Genomic DNA, 26,447 nt, shown 5'->3' with positions numbered 1-26,447 from the left:
GAAGAGCAAAGATGTCGCTGTAGAGACTAAGGTGCACCTGGTCTAAGCCATTTTCTCTTCAGTTGCCACACGTGCATGTGAAAGGTGCACCGTGAAGAAAGAAGACTAGAGGACAGCTGATGCCCTTAAACTATGGCATCACCAATGCCTACAATGACCAGTGTAGCCTTTAAATTATGGTGCTGGCAAGGAAGATTGAAAGTGCTGTGTACTGCCGGAAGAACAAACAAGTCTGCTACGGAGGAAGCACAGCCAAAATGCTTGGTCTCACATACTTTTTAGACATCCCTGGAGAAGGACATCATCTTTGGTGAAGGAAAGGGTCCATGAAAGAGAAGATCTTCAACAAGATGGAGTAGCACCATGGGTGCACAGTGAGCTCAAATGCAGCAATAATTGTGAGGATGCTGCAGCACTGGGCAGCATTTCATGCTGTTGTACACAGGAGTAGGAGCCGACTTCATGGCCCCTAGAAGCACAACAACAACCCTGCCAGCAAGGTAATGTCCCTCTTAGAAAACAAGGGCAGCATGTAACTCATACAGCAACCAGATCTCTTGGTAGACATAATCTGAGCAGCTTTGCCTGGCACCACGATGGTGGCCAACCACGTTGCTTTGGCTATATGTTGCACCCCACAGTCTTGACAATGACCCAGTCTCCCACACGATTAGACTCTTACAAGGGATCACTGTGCCTCTTCCCTCTCTCCCATTCCAGGGCTTTGACCCATGAGGTTGTTTCCCACATGTGTCAGTCTGGGTTGGCTAGAGAAACAAATTTCATAGACACTCATATATAAAGAGTAATCGCATGTTAAGAAGACATCCCAGCCCACTCCACATCAAGTCCATAAGTCTGATATTAGGCCATATGTCTGATACCAGTCTATAAATTCCTCTTCAGACTCACCCAACACATGCAATGACGCAATGATGCAGGAAGATCACAGGCCAGTGGTAGAAAGTCTTGTGGATCCAGCGGTGGTAGAAGCATCTCAGCACTGGCATGAGTCTCCACATGGCTCCTCCAGCTCCAGGGTTCAGGCTTTATCAGCATAACTCCATGTGGCTTGTCAACAGGGATGTCTTGCAGGGAGAATGTGTGTCCCACTTCCCAGGAGGAAGACAGGAACTCCCAGAATCCTCAAGAGAAGGCCCTGACCATACAGAGACCTCATTGGCTATGATCTGATTGATAAGCTAGGCTCCACCCCTTCCCTCAAGTTGACAGTAGATTGTGTAACTGCCACATCAAACCAAGTATCATACCACTTCCCTGAAATTTTAAAAATTCAGATCTATTCCAGTGTCGGTTCTAATTGTTTCTGAGGTCGGTTTTACAATAGCAGACCCACAGGATCTTTATCCCACAGAGTTGGGAGAGTTCAAACTACCAGCCTTTTAGTTAATAGCCAGCTGTTTAACCTGGAATCCTTCCCAATAAAGCTCAGTGGAACACCGTGGAAAATAACCAAAACACGTCAGTAGTCTAATGGTGACAACAGATAAGCTGTCCCAAAAAACAACACAAAGCAAAATGTGATAATTAATTTAAAATGCTGCGGCAGTAGGGTCTTGTGTTAAATGACAGTGGAATAACTAATGTAGACAATGTTTGGTTTTTATGCACTTCTGTTTTAATAGTTTCTTAAATTCCTTAAGTTTAATAGCATGTTTCTTCAGTTCTTAAGCTACTGAACCAATATTTATTCTTGGTTTGGTACAGCAGTTTAATTTGGATTGCATTCTTCCTTTGCAGTATTTTCTGATTTTGTCAGATAAAATTTAGAATCAGCAAAATAAAGTTTTGTTCTTAATACAGGTGGGGTTACTTCGACAGAAGCTGGACAGTCTGGAAAAATGTAACTTAGCGATGACTCAGAATTATGAAGGTCAACTTCAAACACTAAAAGCTCAAGTAAGGACAGTTCTTACAATTTAAAATAAGAACTATTGATGTGTGCTACTGATCTATAAAAAATCATGTTAATTTTATTTAAATGATAGTTTTTAATGCAAGCAAACATTTTGGTCATCTTAGTTACAGATTACATCTTTTGGTCTTTCCTTCATAGTTTCATGTATAATGACTTTATCTCTTTTATTGGATTATCAACTCTATATCCTTTCTCTGTCCCTCTGTTAGCACAATGCTAGAATAATCACTTTCTCTGTTCTCAAGAGACCTATAGATAATTAAATGATAATTGTTTTATGTGAACAAAATATAAAAACAAAACAAAATTGTCCTCTGGGGTCATCACTCCCTAATAAGGATGAGAGAATAAAGGTGGTATTTATTACCTTGATATTTGTAGCTTTATTCCATAATGAGAGAGTGCTTCTGAATATGTGATGAGAGGGATCCTCGGTTCTTCCTTACTTCCCTTGTGCCTCCCAATAGGCTGGCAAGCAAAAAGCCTCCCTCACCACTGTACTTAGAGCAATAATCAGCTAAGCATGCTATATCCTTGTACACCCTAGTAAATGAATCCATGGGCGATATGGTTTATTACTGGATTGCATTGAATGGCATTGTTTGGGTCATTGAGTTAGTCCCAATTCATAGTGACACTATGAAATACTGGCTGCTTACTCCATCCTGCCCCCCACCCCCGCACTCCCTCCTGAACCACTCACAATTGTTGCTATCTTTAAGTCCATTGTTACATCTATTGTACCAATCCATCTAATTGAGGGTCTTCCTCTTTGCACTGGCTCTCTGCTTTACCAAGCATAATGTCCTACACCAGGGATTAGTACCTCGTGATAACATGTCCAAAGTACAGGAGAACCAAGTCTCCCCATCCTCGCTTCTAAGGAGCATTCTGACTGTACCTCTTCCAAAAATGTATTTGCTCTTCTGCAGTGTAGTCAGTATTCTTCCCTGACACCAGAAGTAAAGTGTACTCATTGTCCAGAGTTTGCTTTCTAGAAAGAAAAAAAAAAGGCTTTGTAGCAGGTTTGCCTAATACAGCGTTTGATTTCTTGACTGCTGCTTCCATGAGTGTTGACAGTGGAGCCAAGTAAAATGATAGTCTTCACTTGGATCTATCTTTGCTTGTCCTGATGTTATTGGCTCAGTTGTGAGGATGTTTGTTTTCTTTGTTGAGATGCCCTTTATCTTCATCAGTAGATGTTTCAAGTCCTCGACACGTTAGTATAAACCAACTAGCTTCTTGGATTATTTGCTCAGCATACAGACAGAATAAGCACGGTAGAAGAATACAACCTAATATGGACCTTTACTGACTTTTTAAATTTTATTTTATTTTATTTTACTGGGGGCTCCTACAGCTCTTATCACAACCCATACATATATCCATTTTGTCAAGCACATCTTTACATATGTTGTCATCATCTTTTTCAAATCATTTTCTTTCTATTTGAGCCCCTGCCATCAGCTCCTCCTTTTCTCCCTCCTTCTTCCACCCTCCCTCGCTCCTCCACACTCCCCTAACAATCTATAAATTATTCTTCTTGAAAGCTGTTGGTGCCCAGCTATTAAAAGATAGAGTGGCTGGGGTCTTAAAGACTTGAAGATAAACAAGAAGCTATCTAGCTCAGAAGCAACAAAGCCCACATGGAAGAAGCACACCAGCCTGTGGGATCACAAGGTGTCGAAGGGATCAGGTATCAGGCATCAAAGATTGCTGGGTCGTATGGTAGCTCAATTTCTATCTGCTTTGGATATTGCCAAATCGATTTCCATAATGGCTGTACATACCTACAGGTCCACCAGCAGTGGACAAGAGTTCCTATCTCACTACAGCCCCTCCAACACTTGTTACTTTCTGATTTCTTGAATTGGGCTATCTTTGAGGGTATTAGGTAGTAGCTCATAGTTGTTTTAATTTCCATTTCTATTATGGCTAGGTCTGGAACATTTTCTCATATGTTTATGGGCCATTTGGATTTCTGCCCTTGGGAAACTTCTGTTCAGATCCTTTGCCCACCTCCTCAGTGGACAATTGGTTTTTTTCTTGTTGTAAGTTAGCAGGGTATTGTAGATTTTAGTAATAAGCCTTTGTCTGATGTGTCATTGCTAAAGATGGTTTCCCAGTCTATGGTCTCTCTTATTACTCTCTTGAGAAATTATTTTGATGTACACAGTGTTTTAACTTCAGTATATCCCACTTGTCAATTTGTGCCTCCTCTGTGTGTCCTTCCCTATTTCCGATAGCCTATGTATTCCCTAAGTCAAAGTTCTCAGGTTTGTCTCAATTCTCTCGTTGATGGTCATAATAATTTGGGGTTTTACCTCGAGGTCTGTGATCAACCTTGAGTTTATTTTGTGCATGGAGTGAGATAAGGGTCTTACTTCATTCTTCTGCAGGTAGATATCCATTTTTTTCCAGCACCAATTGTTGAAGAGGGTATCTGCTTCCCGTTTGATATTTTTGGGGCCCTTATCAAAGATCAGTTGTCTGTATGCTGATGATTTTATTTCTGGGGTTTAAATCCTTTTCCATTGGTCTAAGTATATATCATTATACCAGTACTACACTATTTTGACCACTGTGGCTGTATAATATGTGTTAAAGCCAGGTAAATCAACCCCTCCAAATTTATCCTTCATGAGGAGCTCTCTGCTAATTCTGGGTTTCTTCCCTCTCCGTATGTAGTTGGTAATGAGTTTTTCTAATTCTTTTAAGAAAGATGATGGTATTCATATCAGGATAGCATTGATCTTATATAGTGCCTTGGGCAGAACTGACATCTTTACTATATTAAGTCTTCCGATCCACGAGCATGGGATATTCTTCCATTTGTTGAGGTCACTCTTGGTTTCTTTTAAGAGTGTTCTGTAGTTTTCCTCATACAGATCTTTTGTTTTTTCAGTCAGGTATATTCCTAGATATTTCCATTTTTGCTTGGCTATTGTGAAGGGTACTACCTTTTTGATCCCCTCTTCCTTGGTCTTGTCTGATGTATAAAGCAGTCCAATAGACTTCGTCTGTTGATCTTGTATCCTGCCACTCTGCCATATTCCTCTATTGTGTCTAGCACTTCTCTTGTGAAGTTTTTGGGATTTTGCATACATAAAATCATATCATCGGTGAATAATGAGAGTTTCACCTCTTCCTTCCCCAGATGAATACCTTTGATGTCTCTTTCCCCCCCTTATACTGTTATCTAGGACCTCCAGTGCGGTGTTAAATAGGAGTGGGGACCAGAGGCATCCTTGTCTGGTCCCCTTTTTCAGAGGGATTGTTTTCCTCCTTTCTCCATTGACTACCACCCTGGCTGTTGGTTTTCCATATATAGCTTGTATTATATTGAGGAGTTTTCCTTCAATTCCTATCTTCTTGAGTGTGTAAAACAGGAATTGGTTTGGACGTTGTCAAATGCTTTTCCCACATCTATCAATATTATCATGTGGTTCTGAACATTTTTCATTTCAATGTGGTGAATAATACTAATGGTCTTTCATATGTTGAACCATCCCTGCATCCCTGGTATGAATCCCACTTGGTCATGGTCAATTATTTGTTTTATATACTTTTGTATGCTGTTGGCCAGTATTTTGTTAAGGATTTTTGCATCGATGTTCATTAGGGATATTGGTCTGTAGTTCTCAATTCTTGTGGGATCCTTACCCACTTTAGGTATCAGAGTTATACTAGCTTCATAGAAAGAGTTTGGGAGTTTGCCATATTTTTCTATATTCTGGAAGACTTTGTGTTAGGATTGATGTCAGGACTTCCCTGAATCCTTGGTAGAATTCTCCTGTGAAGCCAGCTGGCCCAGGGGATTTTTTTTGGTTGGTAATCCCTTGATAACCTTGTCTATTTCTTCTATTGATATGGGTCTGTTGAGATTCTTGACCTCCATCAGGGATAGTCTAGGGAGGGATTGTTTTTTCCGAGAATTTGTCCATGTCTTCCAAGTTGTTGGATTCATTGGAGTACAGTCCTTTGTAGTACTGGTAATTATCCTTTTGATTTCATTGGGATCCACTATAATGTCCCCTCTTTTCATCCCTCATCCTTCCTATTGAGATTTGTTTCTTCCTTTCTATGGTTAGGTTTGCCATGGTCTGTTGATTCTGTTTATCCTTTTGAAGAACCAACTTTTAGCAGAATTAATTTTTTCCAGTTTTCTTATTTTCCCTCTCCAGAATCTTGGCCCTGATTTTTATTATTTCTTTTGTTTTGCTGCTAGTAGGATTGTCCTGTTGACTCTGCTCTAGTTGCTGTAAATTTTTGCCAGCATAAATCATAAGTCTCTCTTCCTTTTTTAGGTGTGCATATATTGCTGTGAAACTTCCTCTGATAACTACCTTTGCTGTGTCCCATAAGTTTTGGTACGTCATGTTCTCATTCTCGTTGGTTTCTAGAAATTTCCTAATTTCATCACTTATCTGTGCTAGCACACACTCCTTTTTCAATAGAGTTATTCATCCTCCAATTATTTTCCCTTGTTTCCTTCATCTTCCTTTTGTTGATTTCCAGCCTTATGACTCAGTGGTCAGAGAGAGAGGGCTGTATGATTTCAATGTGCTTAAATTTATGCAGGTTCAACTTATGCCGCAGCATGTGTTCTATCTTCAAATATGTCCCATGTGAGCTTGAAAAGAACGTGAATAATTTTGTATTTATGTGGAGAACTCTGCAAATATCTATCAGGTCATATCATCTAATTGTGCTGTTTAGATCTGTAGTCTCCTTGTTGAGTTTCTTTCCTTGTGGCCTATCTTTCTCAGAGAGCAGTGTATTGAAGTCACCTACTATAATTGTTGAGCCTGTGATTTTTTTTCATCTTTTGGAGCATTTGATTGATGTATTCTGTTGGTCGCTTGTTCAGCAAGTATATGTTTAAGATGCTTACTGGTTCTTGGTCAACTGTTCCCTTGAGCATATATAGTGTCCCTCCTTATCTCTTTTTATGGTTTTCACTATGAGATCAATTTTATCTGATATTAGGACTGCAACCCTGGCTCTTTTTGAATTGCTGTTTGCTTGGTATGTTTTTCTCCAACCTTTGATTCTCAGTCTATTTTTGTATGTAGTCTTGAGATGTGTCTCCTGTAGGCAACAGATGAAGGGGTTCTGTTTCTAAGCCAGTCTGTTAGCCTTTGTCTCTTAGGACATGAGTTCATTTCATTGATATTCAGGGTTATTACTTCTATCTGTGGACTCTGTGATGTCATTTTGTCCCTCTTGTGTTGGGTGTTTTCCTACCTCCATTTCTTTTCCATGGGTTGTGCATGTGTTTGTGTGTGGTTCATTCTTACCTTCTTTCCATCGTTGAGCTAATGTTATCTTGGGGGCTGTTTTCCCTTTGATGGCCTATGGGTGGAGTTATTCTGTGTGGCGGTCTCTTATTTGTGCTTGTTGGGTATTGTTCTGCCCATACTGGGACGGCAAGGATCTTTTGTAGTGCAAGGTCTCTTTTAACATATTCTTTGAGTTATTCCTTGTCTGGGAAGACTCTCATTTCTCCATCAACCTTGATAGATAGATTGACTGGATAGAGTATTCTTTGCATTATTTTCCTTCAATTTTAGAATATGTTGCTCCACTCTCTCCTCTTCTTCATAGTGTCTGCTGATAGGTCTGAGCATATTCTTATTTGGGAACCTTTATATGTGATTGCTTGTTTTTCCCTAGCTGCTCTCGTGATTTTCTCCTTTTCCTCAAAGTTGGAGTTTAACTACTATATGTCTTGGTGGCTCCTTCTTGGGATTCAGTCTAGCTAGTATTCTTTTGGCCTCCTGAATGGTTGCCTGGATTTTATTCATTAAGCTGGGGAAGTTTTCCTCCAAGAATTCCATCACTATTTTTGACATTGATTTCTTTGTGTTTTCCTCCAGTAATCAAAGTATTCTGATGTTGTTCCTCCTCATAGCATCAGACATAGCTCTGAGGGTTTTCTTCAGCTTCTCTGATGGACTTGTTCAACTTTTTTTCACGTTTATTCATTTCTGCTTGACAGTCCTCTAGGTCACTGGTGCGGTTGTCTGCCTCCATTCAGTGGATGAAGTCCATGAATTTGCTATTAGTTTTTGTTATCTCGCCCCTTAGCTCTTGTATTTCCCTTTGGTGCATGGCCTTTATCTCCTCTATCATTTCATCCTTTTTCTGTAACGCTTCCCTCATATCTTAAATGACTCTAAGCAGCATTCTGAAGATTTCTTTCTGTGGGAGGTCAACGTCTGTCTTTCTGTGACTGCCGTTAAGTCCAAGTCATCCTCTGACATTGGATTTTGTTTCTGTTTTCTTGTTGAAGCTGTAGAAGCAGCTTGCTGCTTTTTTGTCTCCCAGAGTCACAGAGCCCAGGGCTCTCTCTCAGGGAAGTTCGTGTTGGTGTTTCTGTAGGCTGCATATAGCCAACTGCCTTAAGGGGTTGTGTTTCACCTCGGTCCCGCTGGGGTTTCCCCCTCACCTTGGCCTATCCTTTGTGCTCCAGCCACCCTCAGGCCTCCATAGGGGCTGTTTGTAGCTGTTCATGCTGCGGTCTGACAGAAAGTGCTGGCCTGGGCACAGGGGCACGCAGTTCAGGGATGGAGGGAGGGCATTGGGTGGTCTGTTCTTGGCTCGGGGCACTTCTGATAGGAAGGCAGGTAGGAAGGAGGGCCCCGCTACTTCTGTTCACATGCAAATCCACTGCTCGGAGCACAGAGGGCAGGGGTTATTGCAGGGAGAAGGTAGAAGGGAAAACGCAATGGGAGAGGCCCAGAGACTTGGGTCTCTAAACAGCAGCTGCACAAGCTTGTGCCGGACTTGTGCTGGACAACTGGCAGGCCTGGAGAGTCATGGAGGAACGAGAACCTCTGGGCGGGGTGGGAAGGGCTGGCTGAAAGTTCTGTGAGGAGTGCCGAGGCGAGGCACAAGCCTCTGCTAGATGTCTGGCTGACCTTTGGGACTGAAGGGCAGGCACCTGGAGAGCCGAAAAGAGGCAGCTGGTGGTCCTGAGACCTCGGGAGCCTCATGATGGTGTTGAAGTCAGCTTCTGGTTTAGAGAAGTGTTCCGGGCTGTCTCAGGGATTGACCGACAGCCGTGAAACCCCCAAATCTCCCTTCTCACCAATCTCCACGGAGGTCCTGGTGTGAGCTACCTACCTGGTCGCCATCTTGCCCCCTCCCACCTTTCCTGATTTTATACCATGCAGTTTCTCCTTGTTTTGTTCATCTGCCTCTTAGTCTATGTATAGGTTCTGCATGAGCACAATTAAGTGTTATAGAATTCTCATTCTTCACAATGCTAACCATAATTTGTTATGATTCACATAAGTAAAATATGGATGCATAGTCAATAAAATACAGGTGAACATCTTCATTGTACTCTCTGCTTTCAGCTAAGATTCATCTGACATCAGCAATGATATTCCTCTTTCCACATCCTCTTCTGAATCTGGCCTGAGGGTCTGGCAGGTCCCTATCAATGTACTGCTGTGACTATTTTTGAATAGTCTTCAGCAAAATGTTACATTCATATTATATTAATGATGCTATTCAATAATTTCCATGTTCCATTGGATCTCCTTTCTTTGGAATAAGCAAAACTATGGATCTCTTCCCTTTGATTGGTCAAGTTACTGTCTTTCAAATTTCTTGGCAAAGATGAGTAATGTATAAAGTTGAGTATAAGTCGACCCACATATCAGCCGAGGCACCTAATTTTACCACAAAAACTGCATTAAAAATATGCTGAAAAACTCGGCTTATGCACGAGTATATACGGTAAGTGATTCCAGCATTGCATCTACTTACTGAAACATTTCAATATTCTGCCCATTCCTGGAGCCTTGTTTTCCTTCAGTGCCTTCAGTTCAGCTTGGGCTTCTATCTTCAGTACCCTTAGTTCTTGAACATGTGCTGAAATGGTTGAACATTGGCTGTTTCTCCTTGGAATGGTGACTGTGTGTATTCCTTCCATCATCTTAAAAAAATCATTTTATTGGGGACTCTGACAGCTCGTATAACATCCCATACATCGATTGCATCAAGCATATTTGTATGCTTGCCTTCCATCTTCTTTTAATGCTTTCTGCATCATCCACTATTTTGCCTAAAGACTCCTTCAATATTGCGATTCTAGACTGCTTCATTTCTTTTACTTTTGTAATGCAAGTATGATCTTCTCTTTTGGTTTTTTAATTTGAAGTCTTTATACATTTCATTGTAATGTTTTCCTTTGACTTTTTGAGAAGCACTTTGAAATCTTTTACTTCATCATTTATTCTGTTAACATTAGCTGCTTTGCATTCAAGAACATGTTTCAGAACCTCTTCTGACATCAATTTAGGTCTCCTTTTTGCCATATTTTAATGACCTCTTGCTTTTTTCATGTAGGAGACTCTTAATTACTTCTAAAGTCATACTATTCCAATTTCAATTTCTAGTCATGAGCATATTTTTGCAGCTCTTTCTCCTTACCTTGACTTGTACTCCATCAGCAAATGAAGATCCCAAAGGCTCCCCTTCATTGGGTGTTACCTGACTCACCATGGTTGACCTCACTCCAAGAAATCATCTTCTCAGTCACAATTCTAGCACTATCAGACCCAAGGGGCCTATCCTTCGGCACTATATGTGCCTATGTTCTGCTTCCATTCATTGGATCTTCAGTGCCTGACAATGTTTCAAAGCTCTGCATACAGTTTCAGTGGCTCCTTCCTTTAAAGTGAGGAGTATCATTCAATATTTTGCTTGCCCAATAGAACCTTTCAGTATTATAACTCGAGGCTTAAGTGTTTACTTGGCTCCTTTCAGTTTAAGATATGCTGAGTGTATTCTTTCTTTTGCATTTTCTAAGTCTTGGGATTTGCAAATCTCATTATAAGATTTTTCTCAAGTTGTCCTTTGAAATGTTCTACTCCGCTCTTTGACTTCATTGTTTCTTCCATTTGCCTTAACCACTCGACCATAAAGAGCAAGTTCCAGAGTCTCTTCAGACATCCACTCTGATATTTTATTGCCTTGCTGTCTTTCTAATGACATTTTGTTTTCTTCCTATATGATGTTTTTTATGTCATCTTACAGATGACCAGGTGTTCTGTCATTAGTGCTTAATGCATCAAATCTGTTCTTGAGATGTTCTCAAAATTCAGGTGGAATAGACTTCAGGTCATAGTTTAGCTCACATGGACTTGTGTTAGTTTTCTTAAGCTTTCACCTGAACTTACATATGAGCAATTGGGTGTCTGTTCCACTGTCCATTCCTGTCCTAGTTTTAACTGCTGATATTGAACTTCTCCATCGTCTTTTCCCCAGATGTGGTCAACTTGATTTTTGTGTATTCCATGTTGAGATATTATTGGAAAAAGTTACTTGTGATTTAAAAAAAAGTTGGTGTTCTTGAAAAGTTGTATAATGCCATCTCCAGCTCCATTTCTGTCACCAAGTCCCCATTCTCCAACTACTGTTTCTTCCTCTTTGTTTCCAACTTTTGCATTCCAATTGCCAATAATTACCAATGCATGTCGATTGCATGTTTGATCAATTTCAGACTGAAGACCTGAGTAGAATTCTTTAATTTCTGCATCACTAGCTTTGGTGGTTGGTTTATAAGTTTGAATAATGATTGTTTTGTTTGGATTTTCTTGTATGAGGATAGTCTTTATCCTATCACAGACAGCATTGCACTTAGAGATAGATCTTGAAATGACCTTTTATGATGAATGTGATACTATTCCTCTTGATTGTGTATTCCCATAGTAGTAAACCATGTTGTTTTCTGATTCCAACTGGCCAATACCAGTCCATTTCAGCTCACTAATGCACAGAATTTTGATCTTTATGTGGTCTATTTTATTTTTGACAACTTCCAATTTTCCTAGATTCATACTTCTTACATTCCACCTTCAATTATTATTGTTTACAGCTCTTCTCATTTTGAGTCTTGCACCATCAGCAGATGAAGGTCCCAAATGCTTTTACTCCATCAGCAACAATATGATCCTCTCTATTTTGAGGAGGCAGCTCTTCCTCAGTCATTTTTTGAGTGCTTTCCAACTGAGAGGCTCATCTTCTGGCACTCTCTCACAATGTTCTGCTTCTATTCATTATGTCTTCAGTGATTGACAATGTTTCAATGTTTCCCATAGATTTTCAGTGGCTAATGCTTCTGAAGCAGGCAGCCCGTTTCTTCTTCATAGTCTGTCTTTAGTCTGAAAGCTCTGCTGAAACCTTTGGGCGACCCTGCTGGCATTTGAAATACCAGTGACATCGCCTTCAGCATCATAGCAACACACAAACCGTCACAGTATGACAAACAGACAGACAAGTGATGGAGCAACAAGTTGTTGGTCTTGTAACGTTCTATCATGTTGTCTTTAGCATTGTTTCTGTCACTGGGGCCATATTTTCCGACTTTTGTCCTCAACTCTTACATTCCAACCACTAGAATTATCATTGCTTTGGGGTTTCATGTTTGATCAATAAAGCCTGCAGATGTTGATGAAAATCTTCAGTTTCTTTGTTTTTGCCCCTACGTTTGAATAACAGTCTACTAACTGGCTTTCCTTGTATGTGTGCAATTATTATCTTGTCACTGACAGTGTTGTACTTCAGGACAGGTTTTGAAATGTTCTCTTTGACTATGAATGTGAAGCCATGTCTCTTTAATTTGTCATTCCATGTAAATAGACCATATAATAATCCATTCAAAGAGATCAATACCAGGCTATCTCAGCTCACTAATTCCATCCTTCCACGACATATGTCCATTAAAAACTTCACAATGTGACCTTATTTGGAAATAAAGTCTTTAAAGATGTAATTCGTTATGATGAGGTTGAATCAACGTGAGCCCTAAATCCAGTGATTGGTGCCCTGATGAGAAGGCCATGTAAAGATGCACACAGAAGAGGAACCTATGAAAATGGGTGCAAACACTGGAGTGATGTTTCTGCAGCCAGGATCCCCAAGGACTCTGGAAACCACTAAAAAGTAGGAGGGAGGCATGTTTCAGATTTTCCATCTTAGTCCAACCCAGGGAAGGAACCAACCCTGTCAATACTTTAATTTCAGACTACTGACTTCCAGAACTGTGAAAGAATACATTTCTGATTTTTAATTTTTTTAAGTCCTCTTCATTGTTACAGCAACTCTAAGAAATGTAATCCAATTATGAAATTTTACTTTACCACCAACTTTTTTGAATGTGAGAATTCATGGTACTTTAGTTAAAGAAGTCAATAGAGTTAATGCCCTTCCTTAAATATATTTTTTTTATGGAGGGGATTCTTCCACTTAGTAATCTGAAATATTTGCTATCATAGGTAGGGTATAACAACACTAGCTTACACTGTACTGAGACATTTTGCCTGCAACGCATGTGACCATCAAACATTGGATTCTGAAAGCTTTATATGGTTTTTCTTAGCCAAAATTTCAAGCATTTAACACTTAAGTTAGGTAACCTTGTTTTATCTACAAAAATAGCTCTTTACTAAAATGAGAAAATATTTAATCATTGTGATTTTTCAGTATATGAATAAAGAGATCACATTTTGACTAATCTTAAAAAAATAAGGAAATCTTGGTACAAATTAGGTACCATCTAAGTTCAGTAACTGCTTACCAAATCACTGAGGTTTTTTGTTGTTGTTGTTGTTTCACTTCTGATGTTACAAAACTTTGGGCTTTGTTTACAGTTGTTGAGTAGTCATTTAATGTATGGATCTTTGCCATTGGATACTTTGCAACTCTCTTGTCATACCTCTTACCACATGGTTTTCAGTGCTAACCAAAAATATTTTTACAGTCATTTCACAAATAATGTTCTGTGGAACACTACACCTTTAAGAAATGTTCTTGCCTTTTCCTCACTCCGAGAGATTCACTATTACAGGCCTTGACAAATCCTGCTTTTAAGAAACTCATTTAGCTGTTTTAATGTATCATTTTACAAACAGAGATGACTGTAGAGCCCATTTTCATTTTCAAGCTGAACCCTACTAATACTTCTGTAACAGGTACTCTACGGAATACACTTTGGTCATACTGCACTAATGTTGATGGAACTGCTACCTGCTTCTACTTCAGTTCTCTGCTTCTCTTTTCTGTCTTCCTTCTCTGGTTAAAAGGAAAGGAGGAAGAAAAAGAGCAATTCTAGTGCTTGACTGGATTTGTACAGTGGAAAACCTAGATTTCTATCTTCATCAAGCCGAAACATCATCTTCCATATGGAAGAAGACTTTTTACATTATGGAGAATTTCATTCCCTCAGAGCATTAACAAGGTCCTCCTCCACACGGTGATCATGTAGGGAGCTTGGACTTCCACCCTTTCTTAGTATTGATGATCACCCCTTCCCATCGTTGCTGGACTAGGAGAAGGCCGGTGGTAATGAGGCCATCATCTTACAAGGCGGGAAAGAGAATGAGGCATTACCACCCATCCTAAAGGCAACATGCAGGCCAGCTTGAGTAGGTGAACTACTACCCACTTATCAGTAATGAGGCAGCTCCTCACTTTTCCTGATGGAGTATTATTGAATTGGACTACTAAAATACAAGATTGACATTAGATCTAGAATCACATACCAAAACCACACTCATCGCCACTGAATTGATTCATTGATTCTGACGCTTCAAAACCCCACAGGACAGAATGGAACTGCCCCAGAGGGTTTCCACGGTTGTACATCTTGACAGAAGCTGTCTGCCTCATCTCTCCTGTGGAGCTTCCAGTCAGTTGGAACTGCTAAGTGTTTAAGCACTGTGCCACCAAGGCTCCTAATCTCTTAACCTAACACCTAAAACGTCAAGATTTTTCCATAACAAACCCCTGGTCATATCAAGAGCCAGGAAGAGCTCAACTTGGATAAAAAAAGAAAATCAACAGATGTAAATATGATACATATGTCAGAATTACCTGACAAAAATTTAAAAGCAGCCATCATAATGTTACCTAGTGAGCAATTGCAAAAAGTTCCTGGTAACAGGTGTAAACTTAGAATGTTTCAGCAAAGAACAGAAGATATAAACAACAATTAATTGGAAATTTTAAAACTGAAAAATAACAATGAGTAAACTAAAAACTCCATGGGTGGACTCAATAACAGAATAGACAGGACTGAGGGAAGAATGAGTGAACTGGATGATAGACCAGTAGAAATTTGCCGGTCTGGACAAAGGAGGGCAAGCAGAATGGGATAAATAGCGACCAGAACCTCAGGGGCCTATTATAAAAAATGCCTGAAGTGTGTGTCATCACAGTCCCAGAAGGAGCGAAGAATGAAGAAAGAATGTTGAGAAAGGCATTTAAAGCAATCATGGCCAGAAAGCTCCAGAACTTGCATAAGATTTAGACCTTCAGATTCAAGAAACCAAGAAAATCTCCAATAGGATGTACCCAAAGACACGCACACACAGACAAATCGTAGTCAACGTTTGGAAACTAAAGAAAACATTAAATCTTGAAGGCATTGAGGGAGAAAGGACACGTTTCCGATAGTGAAGAAGCAATTCAGATGTTCATAGGAAGCCATGGAGGCCAACATTTTTCAAGTTCTGGAAGACCAGAAGTGTTGATCCGGGATTCTATACCCAGGCAAAGTGCCCTTCAAGAATGAAGGAAAAGCCAAGCCAAGCAGCCACTGGGAATCTATGCAAAGACCAACACTCAAAACTATAGATAAGTTAACACTCCTTTCTAAAAGCTGTCCATGTAACCCATAGGGAACCAGGACAATGAAAAGAGAAAAACAAAAGGCTGAGAGGACCACCAGCAACAAAGAGTAAAATGGCAGATGTGAAGTCCTAACATGCCAATAATCACATAGATGAACTATATTAGAATATTTATATAGATAGATAGATAGATAGATAGATAGATAGATAGATACCCACTCCAAGACAAAGGTGGATAGAGTGGACCAAACATGACCCAACTAAACACTCTCTTCCAAAAACTCAAGGGAAGTCTAGGTATGTTGAAAGTAAAAAGATGTGAATATTAAAAGAAAGTAGAAGGGGCACCAAGATAATTCCTGTGAGTGGAATTTCTGGGTCATATCATAACTTTGTTTAATTTTTGAGGAACCTCTTTTCCAAAGTGGCTGTACCATTTTATACTCACACCGTATGAGCAATGGCAATGTATGAGCTTTCCAGTTTCTCCCTCTATCCGCTCAGAAACTGCTAGGCAAATGTTCCTAACAATATTATTCATAACAACAAAAAATAGAAATAATCCAAATGTCCATCAGCTAATGAATGGAGAAACAAAGTATGATATATGCATCCAGGGCAAGATTGACAGAAACCATAGGGATGGGGCCAGGAGGGAAGCATGACTGCAGGGCTAGCCTGAGGGAGCCCTGTGGGGACAACAGAGCTAGCTCTGTATCTCGATGCGGTTGTCATCACACCAATCTCTGTTGTTGTAGCATTCTGATTCGCAGCGACCCTAGCACACAGAATAGCTCTGCCCCATAGGAGTTTCTGAAGCTGCAGCCTTTGTGGGAGCAGATGGACAGGTCTTCTCTCCTGTGGAGTTGCTGATGGGTGACACCACCGACCTTCCAGTTAACAGTTGAACATTAACCATTGAGCCACCAAGGCACCTACACAGATCTACACGTGTGATAAAACAGCATAGAACCAGAAACGCATATTGTATTTATGTCAATTCTCTTGTTTTGATATGGTACCATAGATACGTACTATGTGCGTATGGTGGGAAATGAGTTGAAGGGGACCCTTGACCTCTATATAACAGTTTTACATCTTCCTCTGGCTCCGTAACCACTTCAAATTAAAAGCTTAAGATTTTAAAAATAATTATGTCGAAATTTTTCAAACAGATGCAGATACATCACGTTGCATTTAATCTATTGGTTCTCAACCTGTGGATCACGAGCCCTCTGGGGGTCGAACAACCCTCTCACAGGGGTCGCCTAATTCATAGCAGTAGTGAAATTACAGTTATGAAGTAGCAACGAAAATAATTTTATGATTGGGGGGGTCACCACAACATGAGAAACTTTTAAAGGGTCGCGGCATTAGGAAGGTTGAGAACCACTGTTTTATCTGAAGGTAAACAAGAAATGGTAGGGGGTGGGAGTCAGAGAAATAGAGTACATGTAATGAAAAGATTTATTGGTAAGAGGAGAATTAAATACGTTTTATTTAAATTTATTTAAACTTTTATTTTCATGTTTTTATATCATTTGTATCTTTTAAATTTCATATTGATTAAAGTATAAGTTGATTATTTTATTGATCAAGTTACTGAAATTAAAATTGCCAACACAAGATGGCACTAAATAAAAGTAAGAAAAAAAAATTTTTGTTGTTTTTCATATTGTGAGCTTTGCTACCTATGGCTGAAACAAAACAGTTATCAAGTGAATCATTGTTTAACTGTGTAATTAATAAAGTCCCCAATTTACATAAAAGCTAAAGCGTGCTCAGCTTCAATAATTTAGTTTTAATAACTGATTCTGTCTTCACTAATTGGAACATTTAAGCATTACTGCATTTTCAAATCATGACTACATTTTCAAAGAGGTACACACACACAAAAAGAGCTATCATAAAATCAAATTAGAAGTAATGGGTAAGAGTAAAATGTTAACATTATCTGTTATTTACAGTTTTCCAAACTGACAAATAGCTTTGAAAAACTGAGATTACACCAGATGAAACAAAACAAAGTTCGACGGAAAGAATTACTAAACCTGAAAGAAGAAATTCCATTTGAACCAAGCAACTTGAATGAGAAACTAGAGGTGAGGTATATTTTCGTAGTTGATTGATTTTTACTCTTGTTGTTTGGGATTACTTGTCTATAGTGTGCACATTGGTTTGTATGGCAGTGGTTACAAACACCATTACAAGTCAACTTTTTATTGAATATATTCTCTTAGTTCGTCTTCCCTTCAGGCACTTAGTGAATTAAGACATCACTTTGATTTATTCATCTTATATATAACAGCATTTTGTGAGAGCCAAAAAAACAGTTCAAAGAAATTGCAAATGTTGAGTGAAATTGAAGGACACCCTTGGGGTCAGTTAAAGTGAATATTTAATAAATCTTTTAATGGCTCTTAAACTGTTAGGTACTTAAATTTCAATGAAGCCTCCTAACAGTTTCAGAACAACGTTTGAAGTTGCAGGGTTTTTTCTTTAAAGAGGTAGTTACCCTCCAACGCAGACCCCATATCACCCAGAACTGCTGAAAAATAAAACCTGGCTCTGAATAAGGTCTACTGTTCCATAGCTGCCCTTCTCCTTAGCTCCTGGACTTTCTGCAATTTCCAAACTTGGGGAAATAAACCACTTACTTTTCTTCCCTATGTTCTTGAGTACCTCTGTTACAGATCATGCAACAGCAGGTAGAATCTACAATAAATTTCTTTTGTCTAACCTTAGCCACTTCCCCAGTGCTGCTCAATTAGTAGCTTTAATTGCCTGCTGACTTAGTTATCTAGTGTTGCCATAATATAAACACTGCTTTGACAAATAGGGCATTTATTCTCTCACACTTTTAGGAAGCTGGAAGTTCAAAATTATTAGCGTGCCAGCTCTGGGGGAAGGCTTTCTCTTTGCTGACTCTAGAGGGAAGGTGCTTGTCTTCATTCAACATCTGTGGGGTTGGAGATCTCCATGTGCCTTGGCATCTATCTTCCTTGGGTCTAGGAGATACTCAGCACAAAGACCCTGAGTCCAAAGGCTCTTCTTTCTTGGTGGTTGGTAGTCTGGCCCCTCTCATCTCTGCTCACTTGTTTAATCTCCTTTATATATCAAAAGAGACTGACTAAGGATACATCTCAGTCCTGTAGATTGTATCCTGCTTCATTAACATCATTGCTGAAATTCCAGGCTCACTAACGCCTTGTCTTGTGTCTTCCAAAAAATGTGAACTTGTCTAGACTATGATTCTCAGTATTACCTAATTATTACCGGTTTTGTGATCCGATATGATTATCTTAGGTGTTGTAAGAAGCTGTCTGGGTAGGGAAAAGTGTGAGACACATCTGACATTTCCTGGAACTTCCAATTGAGTGTGTATGGTCTCAAAATAAAACAAACAAACAAAATACCTCATTGCCATTGAGTTGATGCCAACCTACAGTGACCCTAGAGGACAGGGTTAGAACTGCCCCTGTGAGTTTCCAAGAATGTAAGTGTTTATGGGAGTAGAGAGTCCCGTCTTTCTCTTGTGTAGTGCCTGGTAGTTTTCACCTGCTGACCAGGGACTCATCTCTGCTGACAAGATGTTCAAAATACACGAGACAAAGTCTAGCCAAGCCATCCTTGCTTCTAAGGAGCACTCTGACTTGTCTCTTCCTTCCTTCCTTCCTGCCTGCCTGCCTGCCTGCCTTCCTTCCTTCCTCTATCTTATGGGTCCTCTGATGCCTGTTACCCAACCTCGACAACACCTCATATTCGCACAGGCTGGTGTGCTTCTTCCATGTAGGCTTTGTTGCTTCTGAGCTAGATGGCCACTTGTTTAACTTCAAGCCTTTAAGACCCCCCGGATGCTATATCTTTTAAGAGCTGGGCACCATCTGCTTTCTTCACCACATTTGCTTATGCACCCATTTTGTCTTCAGCGATTGTGCCAGAAGGGTGAACATCACAGAATGCCAGTTTGTTAGAACAACGTGTTCTTCCATTGAAAGAGGAGGGTATGAGCAGAGGCCTGAAGTCTGTCCACTATCTCAGTGTATTGCCATATAAATATATGTATATAGGCCAATACCTCTATTTTTATGAATTAATGTATTTACATAGTGCACACCTATGTTTATACTGCTATCTATAGCTTTGCTTCCTAGATCGTTCCTCTATTTCCTTTTACCTTCCTCCTGCCCCACTATCATGCTCGCCCTACTTCTGCCTCTTAGTACTTCCTCTCTGCTAGATTGTTATTGCTCCATCACCCCCAGGATCTCTACCTCCTCCTTGTTGACATTAATTCCTTAGTTGTCCTCATGTCTATGGTGCTGTTTGCTCACTTCCCCCTTCCCTTGCCTCCTTGGACCCACAAGTCCTTCGACGACTATCAGACTATTACTTTCTCCTCGAGTTTGCTTCCCATGCCTACCATCTATAAGTAGGCAAACCAACAATAACATAGACCAAACAAAAGGAAAACGAAACATTGAGAAGAAAAAAAAGATGATAGGAGTTATATGAGCCCCAACAAAATGATTAAAAAAAACATTCTAGGTCTTTTAGACCTTTATAACTGTCTCCCCACTGGTCCTGGTAGAATTCTAAGAGCTGCCCCTCCTAGCCTAAAGTCTATTTTGGGTAAAGTGACCAGATTTAAAGCGGGACACCATTGACGGGGGGTGGGGGGTGTGTGTGGAGTTCTTGATTAAAAATTTGGTCTATATGGACCAAATAGACCATTCCCTAGCTTGTCATGCATTCTTTCCAAAAATTGGGACATTTTTAAAACGCCAAAAATCAGACTGTTCCGCCAAAAGCGGCATGTCTGATCACCATAATTTGGGGGGCTCTTTAGAGGCTTTGTGGCTTTGTTTTGCTCCCGTTGATGATGTGTTATGTTCCCTTCTTGGTTCGCCCCACTGGGGGGGTGGGGAAGGTGTTCAGACTGGACTAACTCCCTGTTTTGTGTCCCAGTGTTGTCCTCTGTCGCAGTACGTTGCAGTAAGCTGTTGTCGACCCTACAGTCCTCTCTATGCCTTAGCAGCTCTGTCAAGGAACGCCATCCTCCCGGACGCGGTGCGCTGATGTGGGGTCTAGACCATCCCTTTCTCGTCTTCCTTCTTGGTTTGCTTCTGTGGGGGCGTGGTGTACCAGCCCCTCTCATTTTTACACTATCTTTTTAGAATCTCTAAGTAGAAAGCTTGTTTAACATTCTGACCTGGTGGAATGAACTGTAAATTCCCCATTTGGGAAGTTGACAGATGTTTTGCTTTTCTTGAAACAAGACGACATTTCACCTTTTTTTTCCCACCCCACACTGGACATTTCACCTTTTTTGAAACAAGAAAACTACTTGTACATCTTAGTTTTTTCCATAGCGCTGTCCTTGTAAGCTGTGTTCAACATCACAACAGTTTCTGCTGCAATTTCCCAAGCAGAAAACAAAATTTCATAGCCGCACGCTGGTCTCCTAAATTGGCCATCACAAAAAACAAGGTTCGAGTGAAAACTGCTGTTTCGAAAAACGTCACTGTGACCAGAGAAACATTCCCAGGAGACACCACTGACAGCACTAGCTCAGAGTGTGTAGCTTGATGCCTGATTAGCCGGGAAAATGGGTACTGCAAAAGTTCTGCTGGCCGTAGCTTTTTGCCATTTGGTGTGGGGGGTGCCCGCCTGTATATTCAACACAACTTTACTTGCATGTGATATTAATGATATTGTTTGATAATTACCAGATTGTATTGAGGCATGTGTCTTTGGAAAGAGCATAAATATAGATCTCTTCCAGTCAGTTGGCAAGTTGGCTGTCTTACAAATTTCTGGGCATAAATCTGTGAGTGTTTCCAGTGTTGTATCAGCTTGTTGAAACATTTCAATTGGCATTCCATCAATTCCTGGAGTCTTGTTTTTCATTCATGCCTTCAGTGCAGATTGCACATCTTCATTGAATACCATCAGTTTTTGATCATATGCTGCCTCTTCAAATGGTTGAATATTGACCAGTTATTTTCATTACAATGACTCTGTGTATTCCTTCCATTGTCATTGTCATTTGATGCTTCCTGTATCATTCAATATTTTGCACATAAGCACCTTTAACATTGCAATTCAAGAATTTTTTTTGTCTCTTCCTTTCCTTTTGCTTGAGGTATACTGAGCACACTCTTCCTTTTTTGCTTTTTTAAAATTTTTATTTTTTAAAACATTTTATTAGGGGCTCATACAACTGTTATCGCAATCCATACACACATCAATTGTGTAAAGCACATTTGTACATCATTCTCAAAACATTTTCTCTCCACTTAAACCCCCGACATTAGGTCCTCATTTTTCCCCTCCCTCCCCACTCCCCCCTCCCTCATGAGCCCTTGATAGTTTATAAATTGGTATTTTGTCATATCTTGCCCTGTCCGACGTCTCCCTTCACCCACTTTTCGGTTGTCTGTCCCCCAGGGAGGAGGTCACATATAGTTCCTTGTAATCGGTTCCCTCTTTCCTACCCACTCTCCCTCCACCCTCCTTGCATGGCTCATTTTAATACTTTCTCTTCTCAAGTTACCCTTTGAAATCTTGTGTTCAACTCTTACTTTATTTCTTCCATTCACTTTATCTGTTCTACATTCAAGAGCAAGTTTCAGAGATTTTTCTGACATCCACTTTTATGCTTTCTTTCCTGCCTTTTTAATGGCTATTTGCTTTATATATGATGTTTTCAATGTCATCCCATAACTTATCAGGTCTTCCTTCAGTCATTAGTGTTCAATTAGTCAAATATTTTCTTGAGTCTCCGAATTCAGGTGGGTTCTACTCAATATTTTATTTTGGCTCTTATGGACTTGGTTTCCTTTTCTTGAACTTGAACTTGTATATAAGCCATTGTTGTTCTGTTCCACATGTGACCCCTGGCCTGGTTTTGGCTGACGACTGAGCATCTTCATGGTCTGTTCACACAGTTGTAGTCAATTTGATTCGTATGTAGTCCACCTAGTGCAGGCCCTTTATGTTGTTGGGGGGGGGGGCATTTGCAATGGAGAAGTCACTAGTCTTACGGAATTCTGCCCTACCATCTCCACCTTCATTTCTATCACCAAGGACATATTTTTCAACTACTGTTCTTTCCATTTCCAACTTTTGCCAACAGGTATCAATGCCAGTTGTCAATTGCCAATAGGTATCAATGCATCTTCATTGCAGAGTGTATTTGAAGAAATTGATAGAATTCTTCACTGTCTCCATCACTAGCTTTAGTGGTTAGTGTGTACATTTGAATAATAGTTGTGTTTACTGGACTTCCTTGAATGTGTGTAGATACTGAGATGTTTCATTTTATAAATCCAAAAGACCCAAAACTGTGAGTGAAGCAAGCCTACAAATTTCCAAAATGTCCTTTAAAATCATTTCTATGGAAAAAGAATGTAATACCATATTCTTCCCAGTTTAAGGGAGATGTAGTTTTCTCTAAATCATTATGTTTTTGATCCAGTCATTTCAGCCATCTTCCATCTTCAAAATAATATAAATCCCTTGGGCCAAATCGATTGTCTTGAATTGTTTGTGTTCTCAAGGTGGCTGAAATAACCACAAAATCCTCTGCTTACTTCTTATCTGATACCATGTTTTCACTTTCATAGAGTAAAATTTGTTTATATGTACATTTCTTCTACATTAAAGTTTCTTTCAAAAATGGGTTCTTTTCATCATGAAATATTTCAAAATTCTCTTTTCTCCTAGTTCTACATCCCAGTCCCTGGTGGACACTAAGCTCTGGCACTAGTAGACAATGGTGCTCAATAAATATTAATAAGTCGTCGATGACTGGATATAGCTGTCATTCCAGCCATATAGCTATCTATGTGCAGTGATATATGGCCATGGGCTTAGTTGCTGTGAAATTTATTTCAACTGTGCCATTTTCTTTGCAAACTGTAGGAAAAATAGCTAGATTGTGGGAAATATTAAGATTATACTTTTGTTTTATGTTCATGTAATATAAATGGTGCCCACTCTTTTCCAGGTACTGTGAGTAGTACAAAAGTAATAAAGTATACAGTAGTAAGATATCCATACGTTTAAGTTGCTTACATCCTGTATAGAGGATAAGATACAATGGCCAGCTCTTGATAAAGTTGAGAAGCAGTGAAGTTCAGTTTGGATGCCACCAAAGCCATATCTTCTTCAGTGAATAAGTTATAAACTAATAATTATGTTCCATGAATATACTTCTTGAGCAAAATCCTGAACAACTTAGCATACTGTGTTAGGCGGATGCCATCACTTTCTTCCCAGCTGAGCACTGGTCTACTGGGTACGAGCAAAAGGAGGGCTGAGCTAGTTTTGTGGTTCTGAACACTAACTTGACCATGGTTTCATCGTGGATCCCACTCAATGCCATCAAGTCAACTCCAGCTCACAACCGGCCCCATAGGACAGGGCAGAACTGCCCCTGTGGGATTCGGAGACTATAACTCTTTACAGGAGTACTCAGTCCTGTCTTTCTTACACGGAGTAGCTGCTGCTTTCCTGCTGCTGGCCTTTCCATTGGCAGCCCAATGCAGCACCCACTGCACCACAGGGGCTACTCATCTTGGATGGTAGCTTCCAAAGGGGGCAAGCTCATGAAATAAGCCCAAGCGCCATCCCCTAAAAGGCCAGGGGACAGGTTCCATGGCTGTGTAAGTAGAGGAAACTGGTATCAGCCCCCAGAAGAAAGGAAGAAGCGGTTGATGCAGAGTTGTTTGAAGGTTCCTATTAATAGCCAACGTTTGCTGCCAGAAAGGCATTTTACATTTTTAACAAAGAAAATGTTTAAGTCCAAATTCCATATTTTTGTAACATAAATGGCATGCAGTTGGCCCTTTGTGTCTATGATTCCCAATCTGTGAACACAGCCAACCTCAGATCAGAAACACTGGGTGAGAGGAAACAATGAAGTGGCCAAAGCCATCCCTCTGAAGCTAAGAGGGAGTAAGAAGTGCTATTTACATGTCATTTACATGCCATTTACATCGTAGTAGGTTTCACATGGCACCACAAATAATCTAGAGATAATTAAAGGTACACAGGAGGGTGTGCATAGCTTATATGCAAATATTACAATGCCATTTTATATAAAGTATTTGAACACCTGTGGATTTTGATGTCTGTGGCGGTCCTAGAACCAATCCCCACCCACCCACAGAGGCCGAGGGATGACTACATCTAGTAATAATCCAAGATGAGTGAATCGATACTTGTTTTGTTTGTTTCTGTGATACAATAGACTTTTTGTCTCTCAGAATGAGGCTGTACAAGGTGGGGGCAGCTGCATTCACTGTGCTTCCAAGTGAATAATTTGCTTCAATGGATGTTCATTCCCCTTTTAAAAGGAATTTAGAGCGAAGTCAAGAGAATGGGACAAGCAAGAGATACTGTATCAGACGCATCTGGTTTCTTTAGATGCTCAGCAGAAATTATTATCTGAGAAGTGTAATCAATTTCAGGTACATTCTCTAACAATATTCTCTAAATAAGAAGAAATGAAAAGTTCAATGTTAGTATCTTTGTCATTCAGCATGTAATCTGCTTATAGAGAGAAATGCCAACCGAGGGAGAATAGCTTAACCAGAGTAGGTTCAAAACGGAGGAAAGTCACACTGTATGAAATCACTGTAACAGTGAATTCACTTTAGTCTCCATGTCTCAAAGGGTGGTACTGTGTCACCAAATATATCCTTTTATGTGTGCCTATAAAATCGAAATTTGGAGAATCTAAACGTGCTTAAACTTGGAACCTCCGAGCCTAGACAAGTATGTATATAATCAGACTAAACTAGTTGCCTCCAAGTTGGTTCTGTTTCCAGGGAACCCTTTGTGTAGAACTAGACTCCACAGGATTTTGAATGAATGATTTGTTTGGAAGTAGATCCACAAGCCTTTCTTCTGAGACACTCTGGATAGATTCTAGCCATCAGACTCTGGGCTACCGGCACATTAGTTGTCTGTACCCCCAGGGACCCCATGTATGTACATGGTTACAGAATATTAATAACAAGTCCTTGGGGAAAATTCCCAATCCTCTTGGGGTTTAGATGACTAAGAGAAAAATAGGGGATGAGATACTGTATCAGTATCCTCCAACAGGGGCGATACTTGACTTGCACGTTGAAGAAATACATTTTGCAACAAGGAGAAATGAATGTATTCCAGATGTTAGACATACCAGGAGGAAAGTCGCTGAAGCAGGAAGCGCAGGATGACTACTTGGCAGGAAGGGGGAGACCCGTCAGCTGGGAGTTCTTCAGGACAGGGAGACCGGGCAGTAGGCAGTAAACCTGGAAAAGTTGGATCCAGACAGAAATAAACTTTAAAGATTTGGCTAAGGAGTGAGGAGGTTTTGTTAAAGCCATTAAGAAACCAATTGAGCTTTTCATCCACTTAATGTACTTATTTATTTTTGTTATTTGATTGTATGTTATAGATAATATGAATTCAACAAACTAATGTACAATTAATTACTTTCCATTCTAACGCATTTAATGTAAACACTGTGAACAATTTGGTGTTTTCATACTTTTCTACTTTTTCTTTTATCTGTATAAAAAATGTGTGCATTAGTTACATATTGTTCTTTTTAAATTTTGCTTTTTCACTTACTATAAACCATGGACATCCTTTCAAGTCACTGCAGAAAACTCTGCATATGTTTTCACAGTGTAGGGCTGTACCATCATTCTTCCCATCAATCAATTCCCTACTGGTGAAAATTAAAGTTGATCTATTTCTTTGCTGCTCCAATATTGTCATATCTTTGTGTATACATTTTTAAATACTGGTACATGTTGTGCAGCCCTGGTGGTTACTCACTGAACGGCAATCTGCAAGATCAG

At 39.9% G+C, this 26,447-nt stretch overlaps 1 protein-coding gene across 1 annotated transcript in view; it reads left to right on the top strand.

Annotated features, from left to right (window-relative positions):
- The window catches only part of DEUP1 (deuterosome assembly protein 1), a 112,580-nt gene that overhangs the window by 24,796 nt on the left and 61,337 nt on the right, over positions 1-26,447 (top strand). The window contains exons 3-5 of the mRNA XM_004708961.2: positions 1,825-1,920; positions 17,553-17,687; positions 24,948-25,061. Coding sequence (XP_004709018.1) covers positions 1,825-1,920; positions 17,553-17,687; positions 24,948-25,061 — 345 coding nt within the window. The remainder of the gene's footprint in view (positions 1-1,824; positions 1,921-17,552; positions 17,688-24,947; positions 25,062-26,447) is intronic.

Source organism: Echinops telfairi, unplaced genomic scaffold (genome assembly GCF_000313985.2).
Source record: "Echinops telfairi isolate 266 unplaced genomic scaffold, ASM31398v2 ScPeMD7_1713;HRSCAF=2227, whole genome shotgun sequence".
Taxonomy (NCBI): Eukaryota; Metazoa; Chordata; class Mammalia; order Afrosoricida; family Tenrecidae; genus Echinops; species Echinops telfairi.
This window is presented reverse-complemented; position numbering and strand designations above follow the sequence as displayed.